At 28.4% G+C, this 16,567-nt stretch overlaps 2 protein-coding genes across 2 annotated transcripts; one reads left to right on the forward strand and one right to left on the reverse strand.

Moving 5' to 3' along the window:
* Window positions 1–2,895: 2,895 nt before the first annotated feature.
* LOC105635494 (uncharacterized) lies at window positions 2,896–5,608 on the forward strand. Its single transcript, XM_012218565.4, has 2 exons — window positions 2,896–3,762; window positions 4,192–5,608. The coding sequence occupies exons 1-2, from the start codon at window positions 3,132–3,134 to the stop codon at window positions 4,980–4,982; spliced, it is 1,422 nt and encodes a 473-aa protein (XP_012073955.1). The 5' UTR covers window positions 2,896–3,131; the 3' UTR covers window positions 4,983–5,608.
* Window positions 5,609–14,104: 8,496 nt separating this feature from the next.
* On the reverse strand, window positions 14,105–14,842 carry LOC149493601 (uncharacterized). Its single transcript, XM_089726185.1, has one exon. It carries the CDS (start codon window positions 14,756–14,758, stop codon window positions 14,207–14,209), a length of 552 nt encoding a protein of 183 aa, XP_089582311.1. The 5' UTR covers window positions 14,759–14,842; the 3' UTR covers window positions 14,105–14,206.
* Between the last annotated feature and the right edge of the window lie 1,725 nt (window positions 14,843–16,567).

Below are 16,567 nucleotides of genomic sequence, written 5' to 3' on the forward strand. Positions count from 1 at the left end.
GAACAATAGACCAAGTTGACATTAAATTCCTTGAGTTTTTTTTTTTTCTTTTTTAATAAATTCACCCATGTATATCATATAATAATTCAGTGGGTCCCATATAAATCTAACGAGGCAACATCAAACTCACAATAATAAAAAGACAATCTCCACCGAATTATAAATAAAGGGGATTGAGCTAACAAACCACTTGTTAAAAAGTTGAACCAAACTTATTACCCAAATTGCCAAATGGGTTCTGTTAAAGTTGAAGCAATTTGTTAGATCAACCAAACCGTATCATTTGGTTCAAGTAATTGAACTGATTTAGACATTTTGGTTAATCGTAAACTGGTAACAATGAGTCATTGGACCAGCCTTAACCGAAGGCAATTGATACTTAATGAAGATAGAGATAAAATGGATCCAGTCAACCCACTACATTCGGATCAGGCTAGACTCAACTAAAAAATTTAGGAGCCAAAAATATATATATAATATATATATATATTTTTTTTATGTGGAAGCTAAACTAAAATATATTTTATTCAAAATTTCTTTACATTGAGGTCGTATATTTCGGTGAAATAATTTATAAAAAAATATTTTCTATAAATTTTATCACTTGGGACATTTAAGAAAATAAGTTAAAGCAAATATTTTCTGATTAAAGAAAAATCAAGTAATTTTTAAAGAAAATGACTTATTATTTTTAAGAGAGGAGAACATTTTTTTGAAATTAATAAACTTTTTATAAAATATTAAGTATTAATCACAAATAGTCACTACCACTAATCACCTTTCGTCACCAACCACCACCATTGGCTATCAGCAGCTATCGTCAGCTACCATCAATCACCAGCAATTTTCATATTTTTTTTATTTTTTCTCATATTTAATAATAAAACTTTTTAATTACAAAATTTCTATTATTATATACATTTTTATGGTCTTATATTTTAAAATTTTTAATATTTTTAATTAATATTTCAATATTGCATATAAATAATAGAAAATAAGTCATTTAAAAAATATTTTTTAAAAAAATTTTTTTCCTTATTTTCTGAAAACAAATAGAGCCTATAAAAAAATTTTGATTTGAGGGTTACAGGCTTTTAGCTGTATAATTATTGTCTCTAATTCAAATAATTATTGACTGAATGAAAGTTTCATAATGTTTATAAATAACGTTTATATTATTATTTATAGTATTTGATAACATAATATTTATACTAATATTTTGAATTTGAGAGAATAAATTATGATTTATATCTTTTAATGTATATGAAATGTTAATTAAACATCTAACATCTAATAACTATTAAAATAATTAACTTAGCTCAACAGATCAATATGGAAAGTGTCACCAACAATTCAACGTTTTAATTGATTGTTGTAATTATTTTTCTCATCTTATGAATATTATAAAAAATAGATTCGAACAAATAAGACCTCTTTAAAAATTTGACTAAAGTCCTAGTCAATCAAATTAACAGAAAATGATTTGATTAATAATTTAATTGTGGAGTAATTAGATTAAGATTTGTATATTTATGTAAAAAATAATACTAGATGCTATGCAATTGTCGCTCCTAAACATTAAAATTCTTTACTTAATACGAAGAATTACAGGGCCCTAAACCTAGAATGCTTTTGAACCAAATTGCAACGAAATGTATACTGTCTGCCTCAAATTGCACGATTCCATTTCTTTTTTATTATTATTATTATTATTATTTTAATTTTGTTATAGTTTAATACTATTGGGTTCCCCACCAAATGGTCCACGTCAGATCAGAGACGTGCTTTGACCGTACAGATGGTATACCAAACAATATTTTAATGGATAAATAATGTGTATATGTAAACCTACAATTTCAATTAATGGCAATGCAATGACTTTCAATTTCATTGCAGGACCAAATAAATAATAATAATAATAATAATAATAATATATAGGTTGATTTTTGCACGATATTAATAGATTTTTAATATAAAAAATTTGAATCAAACAGTCAAGCATGAGAAAGGTATAAAACACCTTTTTGATGTTTTATAATATCAAAAACACCTTTTAGACTAATAACTCAAGATTTCTAAAATAATTATAATTAGTGAACCATAATGGACTTTCAACGTAATATAATTAAAATTAATATTATATAATATAATGTAATACAACGACATTAAGCTGTAATGTAATATAATGACTTGGTTATATATTATTACTGCTTATCAAATATAACCTTAATATTTTTCTGAAACTCCTAAGAAGATTTTTCGATGCACTCTACGAAATTCGAATCAATTAAAAAATTCTCCACAATTCAGTAGACATTATTTTATTCGATTAATAGTGTTCAAAGGTAGGAAAAAATAGAAAAGAAAAGTCAAAATACAACACCATGACATTAATATAAATCAAGTTGTCATTAATCTAACTTATTCTTCAAGTATCTCCATCCATAAAAAGTGGTTCGAGTGGTAAAAATATATTCGACCGTACGATTAAGGAGTTTAATTTACGGAAAAAAAAAGAATTACCGTCTGAGAGCCCAAGTTACTGTTCAATTATCTAATAGCCCATTTACTAATAATGGGCTAATAGGATATACTTTTATTTTATCTGAAGCCCAAAAGGTTACAAAGCAACCTTAATGAGTCGCACAAACTCAATTTCAACAGAAACTCTTGAAAATCACCGACATAAGTTCCATACCATCTTAATGTCAGTCAAATTTTCTGGTGTGAACGTATTGTCACACCTTTAATAAAAAATTTAAAAAAAAAAACCCAAAATTTAAAACAAAACCCTCCTTTTTGCTTATCAACCTTCTCCAACCCATTAATAAAAAATTAAAAAAAAAAAAAAAAAGAGAAGATCATATTTATCATGTAGGTGCAGTACTCGGTGCGGCAACAAGTGATATAAAAAACAAAGCAAGAAGGAAAGAGAGAGAGAGAGAGAGAGAGAGAGAGAGTCTACTGTTTTAATGGCGGCTGATAAAGCTTGAATTCTCTATCACCATATATAAACCCTAATATTCCTTCACATATCTTTCAAAGGGTACTCTAATTTTGCATCCGACAAAAAAAAAAATAATACAAGAAAAAAGAAAAGGAAAGAAGAAAGAAAACAACTTTGTTATTACATGTGCTTGTTGAATTTAAAGGTGGCGAACCAGAAAGGCTCAGGTGAGTACACAATAAGATACCCTAGAGGTGGTGTTGATGGCGGCGGCAGAGATGATAATCAAGAAGAAGAAAGCCACCCACGAATTGTTTTGCCTTCACAATCATTATTATTGAGTAATCAACCAATAATAAGGGAAGGGGTGATTACACAATCGTTACCAACAACGTCAACTACTATGTTGCCAGCTGCAGGTTATGGAAGTCCAAGGGAGATATCTGCAATGGTTTCTGCCCTAACTCATGTTGTATCGGGACAAAGAGTTGGCGGCGGTGGTGATGGTGGTGGTGCTGCTGCTGCTGGTGGCAGCGGCCGCGGTGATTTGGGATCATCATATGGAGTTGGTAGTTTTGGAAGTGCAATTACTCCAGGTTATACTTCTACTACTGATTATAGTTCAACGTCTTCTTCTTTGTCAACTTATTCGTCTGGTTCTGGTAGTTCGGGTTTCTGGATTGGACAAAAGAGGAGCCGCGAAGAAGAAGAAGGAAGTGCAACTCAATTAATTGAGTCTGTTCCAAGGGTTTATAGAGGGTTTGGTGATTTTAGAATTTCTCAAGGAGATTCATCTTCTTCTAGTGCAACTCCTGGTTAGTAATTTCATTTTAGCTAATTTTCCATTTAACTCAATTTATTTTCTTTATCATAAACTGTGGATTATCCTCTCAAAAACAAAAAAAAAAAAAAACTATACATGGATTATCAATCCTCTATGACATCCCATTTTAGTTCGTTAGATAAACTCTAGGATTATTAATTAATAATTAATTTTGTAATATATAGTAATTTTATTTTATTATTTTGTTTTTATAGTAATTTATATGTTGTCTAATATTGCATGTATTGCAATATTATCTTTTCATTAAGAATCAAAGGCCTGAAATTGTCAGCTTTACGAAGGCATCAAAATATTTGCAGTCATCTCGAAATGAGCAATGCAACAGTTTTTAAATTTTAAATCACCGCTTTAAAGCAGATTAATGTAATTTTTATTTTTAATTAATTTTTACCATTTACAGTTACGGAAGAGGCAGCCGCTTCAGTAATAATCCCGACCCCACCCACCGGAACCGCCACCGCCACCACAACCGGGACCGCACCACCAACATCATCAACTGAAACAGTTTCTTACGAAGAAACCGGCGAGAGAAGAAGAAGATACAGAGGAGTTAGGCAAAGACCATGGGGAAAATGGGCAGCGGAAATTCGCGATCCTCATAAGGCGGCAAGAGTTTGGCTTGGCACATTCGACACCGCGGAGGCTGCGGCGAGAGCTTACGATGAAGCCGCTTTAAAATTTAGAGGAAACAGAGCAAAATTGAACTTCCCTGAACATGTTAGAGTGTTACCACCACCTCCAATACAAACCGTTGCCGTTCCCTATTCACATCAGCCACAACCAACTCCGCCGCAGCAAACGGCGCCGGCTCCAGCGCCGCCATATTTTCACTTTCAAGGCGATAATATAAGAGATTACTGGGAATATTCACAGCTTTTACAGAGTACCGGTGATTTTCATGTTCAACCTTCGAGTTTGTTAGAGCAGATGTTTTATAATCAACAATTGGCTTCTTTACAGCAGAATTTTTCTTTTTCTCAATTGTCATCTACATCAGCTCCTCCATTTTTAGCAGCAGCATCTTCCTCTGGATCGTCTTCTACATCTTCCTCTGCTTCATTTCCTCCGCTTTTGCCTGGTCAGCAATTGGGTTATTTCCGGTCACCACAGAATCAGAATCAGCCTACCGGTTCTGATATTCCGGTGCCGCCGTGGTCAGATTCTAGCCACTACCCTTCCTCTTCCAGTTAAAACTAATTGATTACACAATTTTTTTAAAATAATATTTTGTTTTTTTTTTATTTTTTAAAAATTCAGTATATTTTTTTCTTATTTTTATAATTTTTCCACTCTGTATTTGCATGTATCATTTGGTTATTTTATTTTTATTGTTGCTTTTTTTAAAAAAAAAAAAATACTTTTGTTATATAAAGAGAGAAGGAACAGAGGCAGATCATAAATGGTATAAATCTTCAGAACAAAGAACAGAACATTTTGGAATTTTATAGGTAAATTGTTCTTCCCTTCTTAAAGATTTGATGTTAAATTCTCTTTTTTTTTCTTTTTTTTTTTTTTGTTTTGTTTTTTTTAATTTTGAACAAGTGATGTTAGAAACCAGACAGAGCTGTCTGCTCTATGCTTCTTAATTTAATTTTTTATTTTATCATATTAACCTCTTTGATGATTATCTTTTAGGATTAAGCTAATCTTAAATTAGTGTTTTTACATTTATAACCTGTGCTTTGTGGCTGCTATAGTTTAAAGTGTCTTAATCTGTGGGCATCGAGTAGACCTAAACCCACCCAACTCCATTTGATTTGTAGATTGAAGAGAGTTGCATGTGAGAATAAATATTTTGGTTCTTGAATTTTCTGTTATTATCTATGTTTGGAAGTGGAATTTAGGTGGATGAGTCAAAGATGGTATTTCAAAAATATCTCCAACTTGTTAAAACAAAGCCAAAAACAGGATGTTTTGAGAGACATGTTTCTTTATTTCAATTCATATATTGATAAGACTTTTTTTCTCTTCTTTTTAGAAGAGTCTATTTGTAAGACTTTGCAATGATCTTCGGATGATGAAATTGGGCCTAGCAAATAAATTTATCCTTTTATATTTTATTATTTTAATCTTGTGATATTTTTAATTTTTATTTTAATTTATTATATATTTTTAATTTATAAATTATATTTATTAATATTTCAATTTTCAAAAGTATTTTATTAAACATCTTAATTTGAAAAATTAGATAAATTAAACATTTATTAAAAAGTGAAATTTATAAAAATTATTATTCTAAAAGTTAATATTAAATATATATCAAGTCAATATTTCATAAATAAAAGTAAAAATTTTTAAAAATTATTGATATTACAGTTAAAAAATGTATAATATTATCAAAATTTTTAAATTCAAGTACATATCATAATATTAAAATTGTAAATTTTAGAGATAAATTTATGTATCTAATCAATGAAATTATGAACTTAATTTTCAGACGAATTTTAAAACGAATTTTAATTTATAAAAATGACATTGCAGTTACAACCTGTTATAAATAAAAATTTATGAATAATGTACATATTTACTTTGCTTCCAACACATTTTTAAAATTTTTAATGGTAAAAACTCATTTTCTTAAAAGATCATTACAATCACATTTACATCCATCGGTTCCGCCAAAATTTGTAATGCTTTGGCATGCCGACTCCTTAGTTCGAAAACACGTGTGCCAAAGCTATTGGTACGCCGGAAAATGTATATCGCTGTGATGGAAAATAAAAACGTGTTGCATGTTTCCATTGTTTTGATATTTTGTGTTATTTGGTACCGCCCGCACCATAAAAAATTGCCAAGTTCTGTCTATAATACTGCCCATTGTCTGAGGTCCCAATACATTGAAGGAAGGTTCCTTGTGTATAGGTTTATTTTGAAAGACATTCTTTTGACCTTATCTTGAACTTTATTTTCATTCCTTACAAGCACAATTTAACAAGTTATCAACTTTGCTTTTGTATACAAAATTCCACTTCGTTTTTGCTTTTGGCAAACTAGAATGTGCCACTATAAAAATTTCTTTATAGTGTTGAGAAAGGAATTCGAATTGCAATCTATTGCTAAATTTTATATATATTTAGAAAAATATTTATTTATATTTGATATACGATATTTTTTATTATAATCAGACCGTAATAATGGCCTTATTACATTATAATTATAACAGTGAAAGTAAAAAGTCAATTTTACTCTATTTTTATAAATAATTTTATTACCCCCTCTTTATGTAAATAATTTTTTAAGATCCCAGTACTAATTTAACAATGTAAAACGTACCATTAAAAAACTTTTTGTTATACTTTCTTGAGATTAAAGATTACGTCTCAGCCAAAGATCAAGATTCACTTTCTGGTCTCTAGAATTTCTAACAGATGATGTGTGAGTGCACGTGGACTAACACGTGAGAGGGTAATTCATTAAAAAAAAATAATAATAAGGAACGGGTCAAAAAAAATCTGGTGGGCCCTGAGAGTGCCACGTGTGACACAATTTTTCATGGGAACTGACGTAATAGAAAATTTAGCACATGGGAATGCGCGCAGGAGAGGAGTAGACTAGACGTGTAAAGCTTGGTGACCATTCATCATTTGTTAACTAACGACCAAAGGGGAAATTCGGACACGTATCATATATATTTATAGTATTGTCTTGGATTTATCCCTACTTCTTATTAGGAAATGTAGAATCTAATAATTATTATTGAGTTAAAAAGAAGCAAAGAAGGATGTGCTATACTAATGTTTAGGAGGTTGTTTACCTAATTATCATGAAATAAAATATTATTATAACAAGTTTATTATAACGATTTTACCTAATTAAGTGTGTTTAAAATTTTTCTCAAAAATTTAAAAAATAATTAATTTTCTAAAATTAGAACAGAATTAATGCTAATTCGATCAAATCATCTTTTATATTACACCTATTTAATATTATTATTTTATATCTAATATAAATAAGAGTAAAATAAAAAAATTATTTATTACTTTTATATTTTGGAATAGAATGAATAAGTAATTGCAGAATTTTTTTTTTTAAAATATATTAAATAAACTACAAAAGTAACAAAATTTAATGAAGAAATATATTTTTATTTAGTTCACCATCAATAATTATTCTATTAATTTGGTAGTTTCAGAAACTTAAAAAAATTATCATAATTTAAATATGCTCCATATAATACGTGATGAAATTCAATAATTAAACTAAATTGAAAGGTGTCCCTCACAAAAATGTGGAATCTTATACAAGTTAAAGCATTGTTTTCTCCAAAAAAAAAAAAAAAAATTATCATCCTATTATGGTAAATCACTCACGCCTTTATAGAGAAGGGTTTAAAGGAGGATCTTTTTCTATATTTAGACCATGTTTGGCAATAGTGTTTCAAATAGTATTTAGTGTTTTGATTAGGTTAAAATACTATCTTAATTAATTTTAACATTCGGTAATACAATATTTATTTTAACATTTAGAGTTTGAAACAGTATTTCAACGTTATATTTGGAAACGTTTAGCGTTTTATAATTTTTTATGACATTTATACCCATCACTTGTCTTTATTCTGTTTCCTGCTTACGTACCCTTTTTGTCGTTTTATATTGAACAATTAATCAAACATTTATTTGTATCGAATACTTTATTCTAAATCGTTATATAAATAGTTAACCACTAATAAATAACTGACAGACATTAAAACAGCTAACTACTAAAAAAAATTAAAATTATCGAATAGACACTTAGCAGTGTGAGTACCGATTTATGCATTGGGAAATAATATTTTTTAATACCATAAATGCCCCTAATTCAGTGGGCTAAAGTCTAATCATGCTCTCCGTGTGTTACGCCTATACGCAGAGAGTACTTTCAGTGGAAATTTTCTTAGACACTTGATATTTTGTTCAAAGAATTTAAGTTTTTTTTCACTCAAACAAATGCCGCTGGTTAAAAAATCTTTTCTAAATAATTTATGACTTTATATTTTTTTTCAATGAACGTCAAAAATATACTCATTGCAATAAAAAAAATTATCTTTATTAGTTTAGTTCATAAGTGAATGCACAGATTGAATTTAAACAAATCAATCCCTATATACAAATATCAACATTTACTAAATCAGAAATATCCATGAACCGGATTATTATCCACAGCAGAATACTAATACTACTAACTACTAATATATATTTCCCTGAAAAAAAAAAAGAGAAGAGATAATCACTATGATTTGTGACCACTAAGCATCAGATTCCTAATTATCAAAACTGTAAGGAGCTTGCTGTTGAAGGGTTGGTTTATGTCCTGTTAGTACAAGACATGACAGTAAAAAACTAGGTTCTAGGGGAGAAAATGCACACCTAAGTCATCAAAATGTAGGTTAACTATAGAGTATGCCACTTTAATTTTTTAAGTAGAGATTTGAAAGCTACCCATGTACGTTCTCTTCATCTTATGGATTAGTGGGACTAAAAAACTCAAAAATGATGTCACTATTTCTATTTGCTCCTAATTGGAAATGACTCAAACCAAACTTTTTTGTGTCATTAAGGAAATGTTATTATTATGATAAAGCAAGGGTACAATTAATGTAGATGATGGTTTCTTTTATGAAAATGAATGGTCCTAAACTATAAGAAATTTTTATATAGATCTTCTTTATTTGTAATGTTAGGAATTGAAATTTGGACAATTATGGGACCCATGGACCAACCTCATAGGGTCAACCCAAATACATAGCCTTTTCTTTTTCTGGTATAAAACCAAATATATTGCCTTGGTATTTTGAATGTATCATGTAGAAGTTGGAAGTTGCATGTATTTTCTATTTATTTCTACTCAAATTCAAAAGATAGGAAGTGATAGAAGTAAAGATGGAAGAATATTAGAAATTGCCTCTAATGGAATGTGATATATGTATTTATACGGTATTTTTTATTTTAACAAAAGATGTAAATACCGAATAAGAATTCTAACACAAATGCTGATTAAGGATCTTGGTTATTTTTTATTTAGACAATCCATTTTTTTTAGAAAATATTAATTAACTAAAAGGAAATTAAAATTGAAACCAAACTGTAAACAGTTATTTCATAAAAATTACAAACCGAACTTTTTTTAAGAACCAAAATAAATTAAATCAAATTGCTTAACTGGATTTAGTTGTTAGTTTAATGATTTGTCGTGAACAATGAACCCTCCTCTAAATACATGTATATGGTCAAAAGTTCGAAAAGGTTGGTAGAAATCCAGTATCAGTCCCCATCTGATAATGTAAGGAAAGGAACAATTCGAATCTGTTTCTTCTCAGGCATCAAATTCAGTTGATTAACCCCAATTATGTAGCAATAAAAAAGTTCGTAAATTGGTCAAAAATCCTTTGCCAAATACAGAAATTAAGGACATGGATTTGAACCTGAAGAGGCTAATCATTATGTGCATAGATCAGATACGTCTTTGTTCATCAATTCTGACGCAGCCTCTAATATTCTTGCAAATTTAGTATATGAAATTAAAACATTAATAGGGGAATTGCAAGTTTATTGCCGTTAAATGCTTGAATTTGTTAATGCTGGTCTTAGATGTAATTAGGGTTATACACGATTGAATTCTAAATTTAAGATTAGCGTACTATTGTAATTAAAATTCAATTTCAGAGTACAATTAAAACTACTTGCAAAATTTAGGGTTTTTTTTAATGATTTAGCCTCTATTAACGTGATGGTTATATACATATAACTTTTAATTTCTATAGAGCATTTTTGACTTTGCTCATACATACTCTCATCTCTATAATCTGACTCATTAGTTTTTTGAGTATTGAGAAAGGAGATTTGAATATGGATTTATTGCCAGGTCGCATATGCACTTACCACTAAGTTATACCGTGGTTTGCAATTTGACTCATTAGTTATGAAGGAAATTTAATTAATGGGTGAAATGGAATGTGAGTGTAGTTATTTATATGAACTTTATTATTTTTATTTGAATAAAAAGCAACAAGTTATTATATTGTATAATAAATATAATTGTTGTTTATTATTTATCTTTATTAAATTATCATGTCAAAGATATTTTAGAAAATAAATACAATTGAATTTCCATTTAAGAATTTATTCCAAGTATAATTTTGCAGAATTCAATTGAGTTCTTTATTCTAAATTAAGGCATACCAAATATGAAAATTCATTAGTTCGTTAATTTATTTATTCCAATCATAGTTTTAAGATTTAGCATTTTTTTTTTTTTTGGCTTAAGATTGATTTTTAATTTCCATGTCAAATGATTTCCTTTTTGTTTAATGGAAGTTAGAAATAATGGACATGGCTAGATGATCAAGGCTTGGGCTTGACTTTCAGGGCAAATTCAGTTCTATAAAAGTCAAGGCCTGGGCTCATAACTTAAGCTTTGAGAGCCTAATCCATCCAGGCCCAAAAAAATATTTTATACTACTAATATTTAATTTTCTTATTAAATAGAATTTAGGGTAATTACTATATAATCCCTAGGTTTTGTTCAAATACACTAGTAAGGAGCTCAATTTTTAAAATCATATTATTTTCTTGACATTATAATTTTGTTACACTGTAAAGTCCAACCGTTAGTTTTTCTATTAAATAAATTTGTCAAAATTAATCCTAAAGATAATTGGCATAAAATTCCATTCTCAACCTTTTCATTTTAACCATTTGTCAATTTAAACTTTGTGGGAGATCTAATCTGCCCCTTAACTTTATTTTTTTTTTTTGTATCTTTTACATCCCCATTCAGTCACAGAATTGAGCGTGAAATACAATCGCTCTTACATGACATTTTTTTAAAACACGTCAGCATACTTTATTTCACGTGACATTTATATGTGCTAAACCAATTAAAACCCATTAGAAATCCTTAAAACAATTAAAAAATAAAGTAACAATTCATGCTTTGGGCCAAACCGATCTTTAATCAACTCAAACAAGCCCTAACCTAAATTTATCTTCTCCATTCTCTCTGATTGTGCACAACCTTCCCCCTCCGTTTTTATTTATTTTTTTTCGATCACCGCTTGTGTCCGGCCAACACCGACTTCTCTCTCTCCACTTTCGACTCCTCCCTCTCCACTTTTCGATCGAACCAAACTTGCTGCCATTGCCTCTTTGCCCATTCTCTCTCTCTCTCTTCACTTTCAACCTGTGTAGCACAACAATGGGGGAGGTGCTGAGCTGCAAAAAATTGATTTTAGAGATTTTAAGGTCCAAAATTAAAATTTCAGAAATTTTATTGTAACGAAATTAAGGAGGAGAAGAAGAGAAAATTGAAAAGAAGAAGAAGAAACATACAATTAAAGAGATATCTGTTGAAAGATTGAGAAGGAGAAGAATAGAGAGAGAAAAACAAAGAAAGAGATTGAAAGGAGAGGAGTAGAGAGAGAAAAATGAAGAGAGAGATTGAAAAGGAAAACTGATGCTTTGGAATAGAGAGAAAAACGAATTCGTTTTTACTATGCTAGACTTTTAATCAGGTGATCATGCTCCATTTCATATTTGGTTTCACGACTACCTTTACAGCTTGGCAAGGGGTATAATAGCTACAAAATTTAAAAGTTAAGGGCACACTAGGTCACCCGCAAAGTTAAAGTTGACAAATGGTTAAAATGAAAAAGTTCAAAGGGGAATTTTATACATTTGGCCAAAGATAATTACCATGTAGTTCTTATAGTTTGGTGAAACACTAATAAGAACCTCAACTTTCATAATTTTACACTATTTAGTCCCTATATGATAATTCTACTTAAGTTTTTGATTTTTCACAACCACTTAATGAAAAATTTAATTGTAAGACATAATAGTGTAACAAAATTATAATGCAGAGATTAAATAGTGTAATGAAAACTGGGATCTTTACTAATGTACTTGACAAAAATATATATGACAATAGTTAGAAATGAAAATTGGCAACTACGGATATTTCCACTTTATGTAACTAATTTATATATTAGCATTAAATATTGTATATAAATAAAATTATAGTTAAATAAAAATATATTTAAAGATCTTATTTTATAGGTTGAAAAAATAAAGGTAATTTTAATTTAATTGATTATATTAATTTCTATTAACTCTAAATTCTATAGCTACAAAATAAAATAAAAGACTATTAAAAAGTTCTACATGAATTAAAATTTTAAATTAATGTCCTATTATAGAAGTTTTGTCATATCTTAATTACAAATTACAATCCTATTATTGAAGTTTTGTCCTATCTTAATTATGAATATCACCCCCATATATATAACTATTTTATCTAAGCAAGTTTTTATTTACTTTAGCTATCAAGAAGTTTTATTTACTTTCATTATTCTTGGTTAATATAATTTTAGTTTACTTTCAAGAAAAGTATCTAAAAAGAATAACCTGCATATCTTTTTCGCTGCGTTTCCTTTTGAAGATTGATTGTTATTTTAGATCTTATTTTTCCTTTATTGTATTTATTGTATATTTGGTGGGCTGCGTTTAAAATATAGATGGATTTTTTTTTTTTTTTGACTGGTAGATGGAGTTGTATATGGGAATTGTTTATTATGGCTGATTAATGTGAGAGAAATAAAAAAATATGCAAGATATTTTCGTCTTTTTAATACCAATTAATCACAAAAACCTTAAAAATTAACAGAAGGACTTGAGTTGGATGGATAAAAAAATTAGGGATATAAGAATGTATTTTGAAAAAAGTAAGAGCGTAGTAGTGTATTTGATCATAACCGAGGGACTAAATTGTAATTCTCCCTTAGAGAAAATATTTTGTGTTATAAAACCTTCATATTAGAAAATGTTATTGCTAAATATTAGAAAAATATATAAAATTTTTAAATTTTGACAATCGTATATGACTGGTCGTTGATAATTTATTAGTGATAGTCGATGATAATGACTAATGGTAATTAATAAATTAATGGATCTGTGTTTATAAATTTTTCTTATGTTATACTAAATTTGTCAATATTTGGAAAACTTTTCCTCTTTATTAAAAAACTATATATTTGCATAAATGATTTTCCTTAATTAAGAAAATATTTTGCATCAGAAAATCAAGAAAATAATTTTAGTCTTTTGAAAAGTGGTACTTTTAATTATTGTTTCAATATAAACAAAATCCTACTGATATCAAGCATTAAATTATCCTGCTCACACCATTACTATATTCACAGTTTATGTGAGCAAAAATAATTTTTTACTAATTGTAATTAAGTCTCGAGCTGGATTAAACGGTCATTGATAATGGGGTTTGGATACCTGTGGTTTACACAAAAAAAAAAAAACTAATAAAAAATATGATAAGAATACAGATGAACAGAGAAGGAACTTTTCTAAATTTATTGATAATAATTGCAAAGAAGAAATACATAATGAAGATCAGATTTTGAAAAATCTTTGATCATCATGTCATAATTAAGGTCCTGTAGGAGTTTCATCTTCAAGAACAATAACAGTTGCATATGCAACATAATAGTATTTCTTCCACTGATTTATTTGAGCAGAAATTGATTTACTGCGAATCTTAGCCGAATCCAAAACATTTTCACAATACTCACAATTATCTAGAGCATAATGAACATCTAAACTTGCAGTGCCGCCTTCAAGTCCATCTAAATTAAGCATTCCTATTGTTTCATTAAAATAATTTGCGCATTCCTCAAACACGACATTCTTCTTCGCTCCATCAAGCCTGTTAAAGAAATTACGGGTAATAACAGATTTCTTTCTTGTCAATGCTAGGGCATAATTTGCCACAGTGGTTATATTTTTGGCTGTTGATATTCTTGGCTTGGATTGCAAGAGTTGCATGCAAAATTTGAATTGCTCACTTTGCTTGCAAACTTCTAGTAATAACTTGTTTTGATGTGTAGAAAATGGAGTTTTTGCCTCTGTTTTTGAGGGAAAATTGAGAAAGAGACACATGAAAATCATGTAGGAAAAGAAGAGGAAGAATCGAAAACCCATTTTTAATTACCTTAGAAGGTTTATTAGTTTTTTCTTCTTGACAAGAGAAAGTGTATTAGCTATTTTTTTTTTCTTTGGAGGTTTTGGCTATCAAAGTATTATATAGGAGAGAATCAAGCTTAATATAGAAAGTTTGTTGGAGTTTCTGTTTTAGTACAGTGTACTATGAATGAATTGTTCAAACAACAAAAAATTATATTTGACAGTTTTACCCAAATCGTAAACTTTGTTATGGAAGTAACAAAGTATGCTTTTTTTTGAAGATAACACCATCCTTATTATAAATACTCTCCTCCGTCCCATTTTATTTGCTCATTATTCTTTTTTTTTAAGTATCCCAAAATGTTTAGAAGGTTTTTAAATTTATATATTTTAAAAAAATTGTTTTTATGATTGTCCTTAAATGAAGGACTTTTATTAATATCTTAATGAGTTTAGGGTAAAAAATGACTAAATGATTTTTATTGACTGAATTTTTAATATGTATATTTTATCAAACCATGCAAATAAATTGGGACGGAAGAAGTAATAATTATTAAAACATTAACATGTCTCCATTAATAGAGGGAGGGGGGCATGGGAGCCACCGCCCCTTGGCTTCTATAATTTCTTTTTAGTGCATAAATCCTTGGTAGTTTAGTGGTGCTGGATAGTTGTACTTAGGTCGGTGGATTTGAGTTCTACTTTGAATCTAAACAAACTTTTATTTTCATTGATATTTCATTTAATTGGTCTTGAATTCGAATTCTTTCAATCATAACAGTTTTCATCAATTTGATGAACTAAAGGGTGGATTACCTCAATTATATAGCCCACAATGTTATTTCGGCTGATTAAGTTTTTAGTTATATAGCCTGCAGTTTTATTTCAGCTGTTAGGTCTTTGAATGAATTGGAAAAAGAAAAGGAAATTATGTTAACAAATTTCTCTTGGCTTTAAGGAAAGGAAATAATATTATCGCCCTAATTTATTTGATTTGGACAATTGAAGAAATCCAAAGCACATAAATTAATCATAACAATATAAAATTCATCTAAATTCCATAAACAAGTGAAAACATTTTTAATTTTATTTTAAGCACATTGCAAATCAAAATTAATAAAAATTGTATTTATTGGATTTGATTTTAAATTTGATCGATGAACAAGGAATGAAAAACAGAAATTGAGGAGACAAAAGATAAACCGTGGTTTATGCATCCGATCTTTCCTTGTCGTTCAAATACAATATGAAAATATTTTTTGATGTATACATGTCTTAAACTTAAGAGCAATTTTAGAATCTAGAAGTTAAAGTTAGAAGGGTTAATAAGAAAATTTCAAAGTCTTTCCGAAAACAATATGAGATAAAAGAACAACTTTGGAAAGTTGTTTTATGAATTAAAATAGTGTGCATTACATTATAGAAGTGATAAACAAGTATTATATAGCATGACCATTATATAACATGTAGTTTCATTTCAACTTTTTGTTAATTCACATATGAAGATGATGAACAAGTATTATTATACATTAAAAAAAAAAAAACAAAATGTATTAATAAGTACTTCAAAACAACAATATTGGTTCAACTATGATTCAAAACCAAACCAAATCACAAATATGACTAAATTATAATTTTTATTTTGGATTGGAATGACTAGAAAGATTTGATTTGATTTGATTTGATTAAATTAAGTCGTTTAACAGTAAGTTCATATCGGGTAGTAAAAGATTCAAGTTCTAATTTTCCTCTCCTAATCTATACATATACATAACATGTAAAAACATATTTAATAAAATACATGATAAAAAGATTAGATAAAAATAA

This window comes from Jatropha curcas, chromosome 9, assembly GCF_041381405.1.
Source record: "Jatropha curcas cultivar XTBG-Jc1 chromosome 9, XTBG_Jcur_1.0, whole genome shotgun sequence".
Lineage (NCBI taxonomy): Eukaryota > Viridiplantae > Streptophyta > Magnoliopsida > Malpighiales > Euphorbiaceae > Jatropha > Jatropha curcas.

What these genes read in the sequence shown, in the direction of transcription:
- LOC105635494 (XM_012218565.4), top strand. Translation starts at nt 3,132, where the DNA reads ATGTGCTTGTTGAATTTAAAGGTGGCGAACCAGAAAGGCTCAGGTGAG. An exon ending in TTCTTCTAGTGCAACTCCTG is followed by an intron (nt 3,763 to 4,191) that starts GTTAGTAATTTC and finishes TACCATTTACAG; the next exon opens with TTACGGAAGAGGCAGCCGCT.
- LOC149493601 (XM_089726185.1), bottom strand. Translation starts at nt 14,758, where the DNA reads ATGGGTTTTCGATTCTTCCTCTTCTTTTCCTACATGATTTTCATGTGT.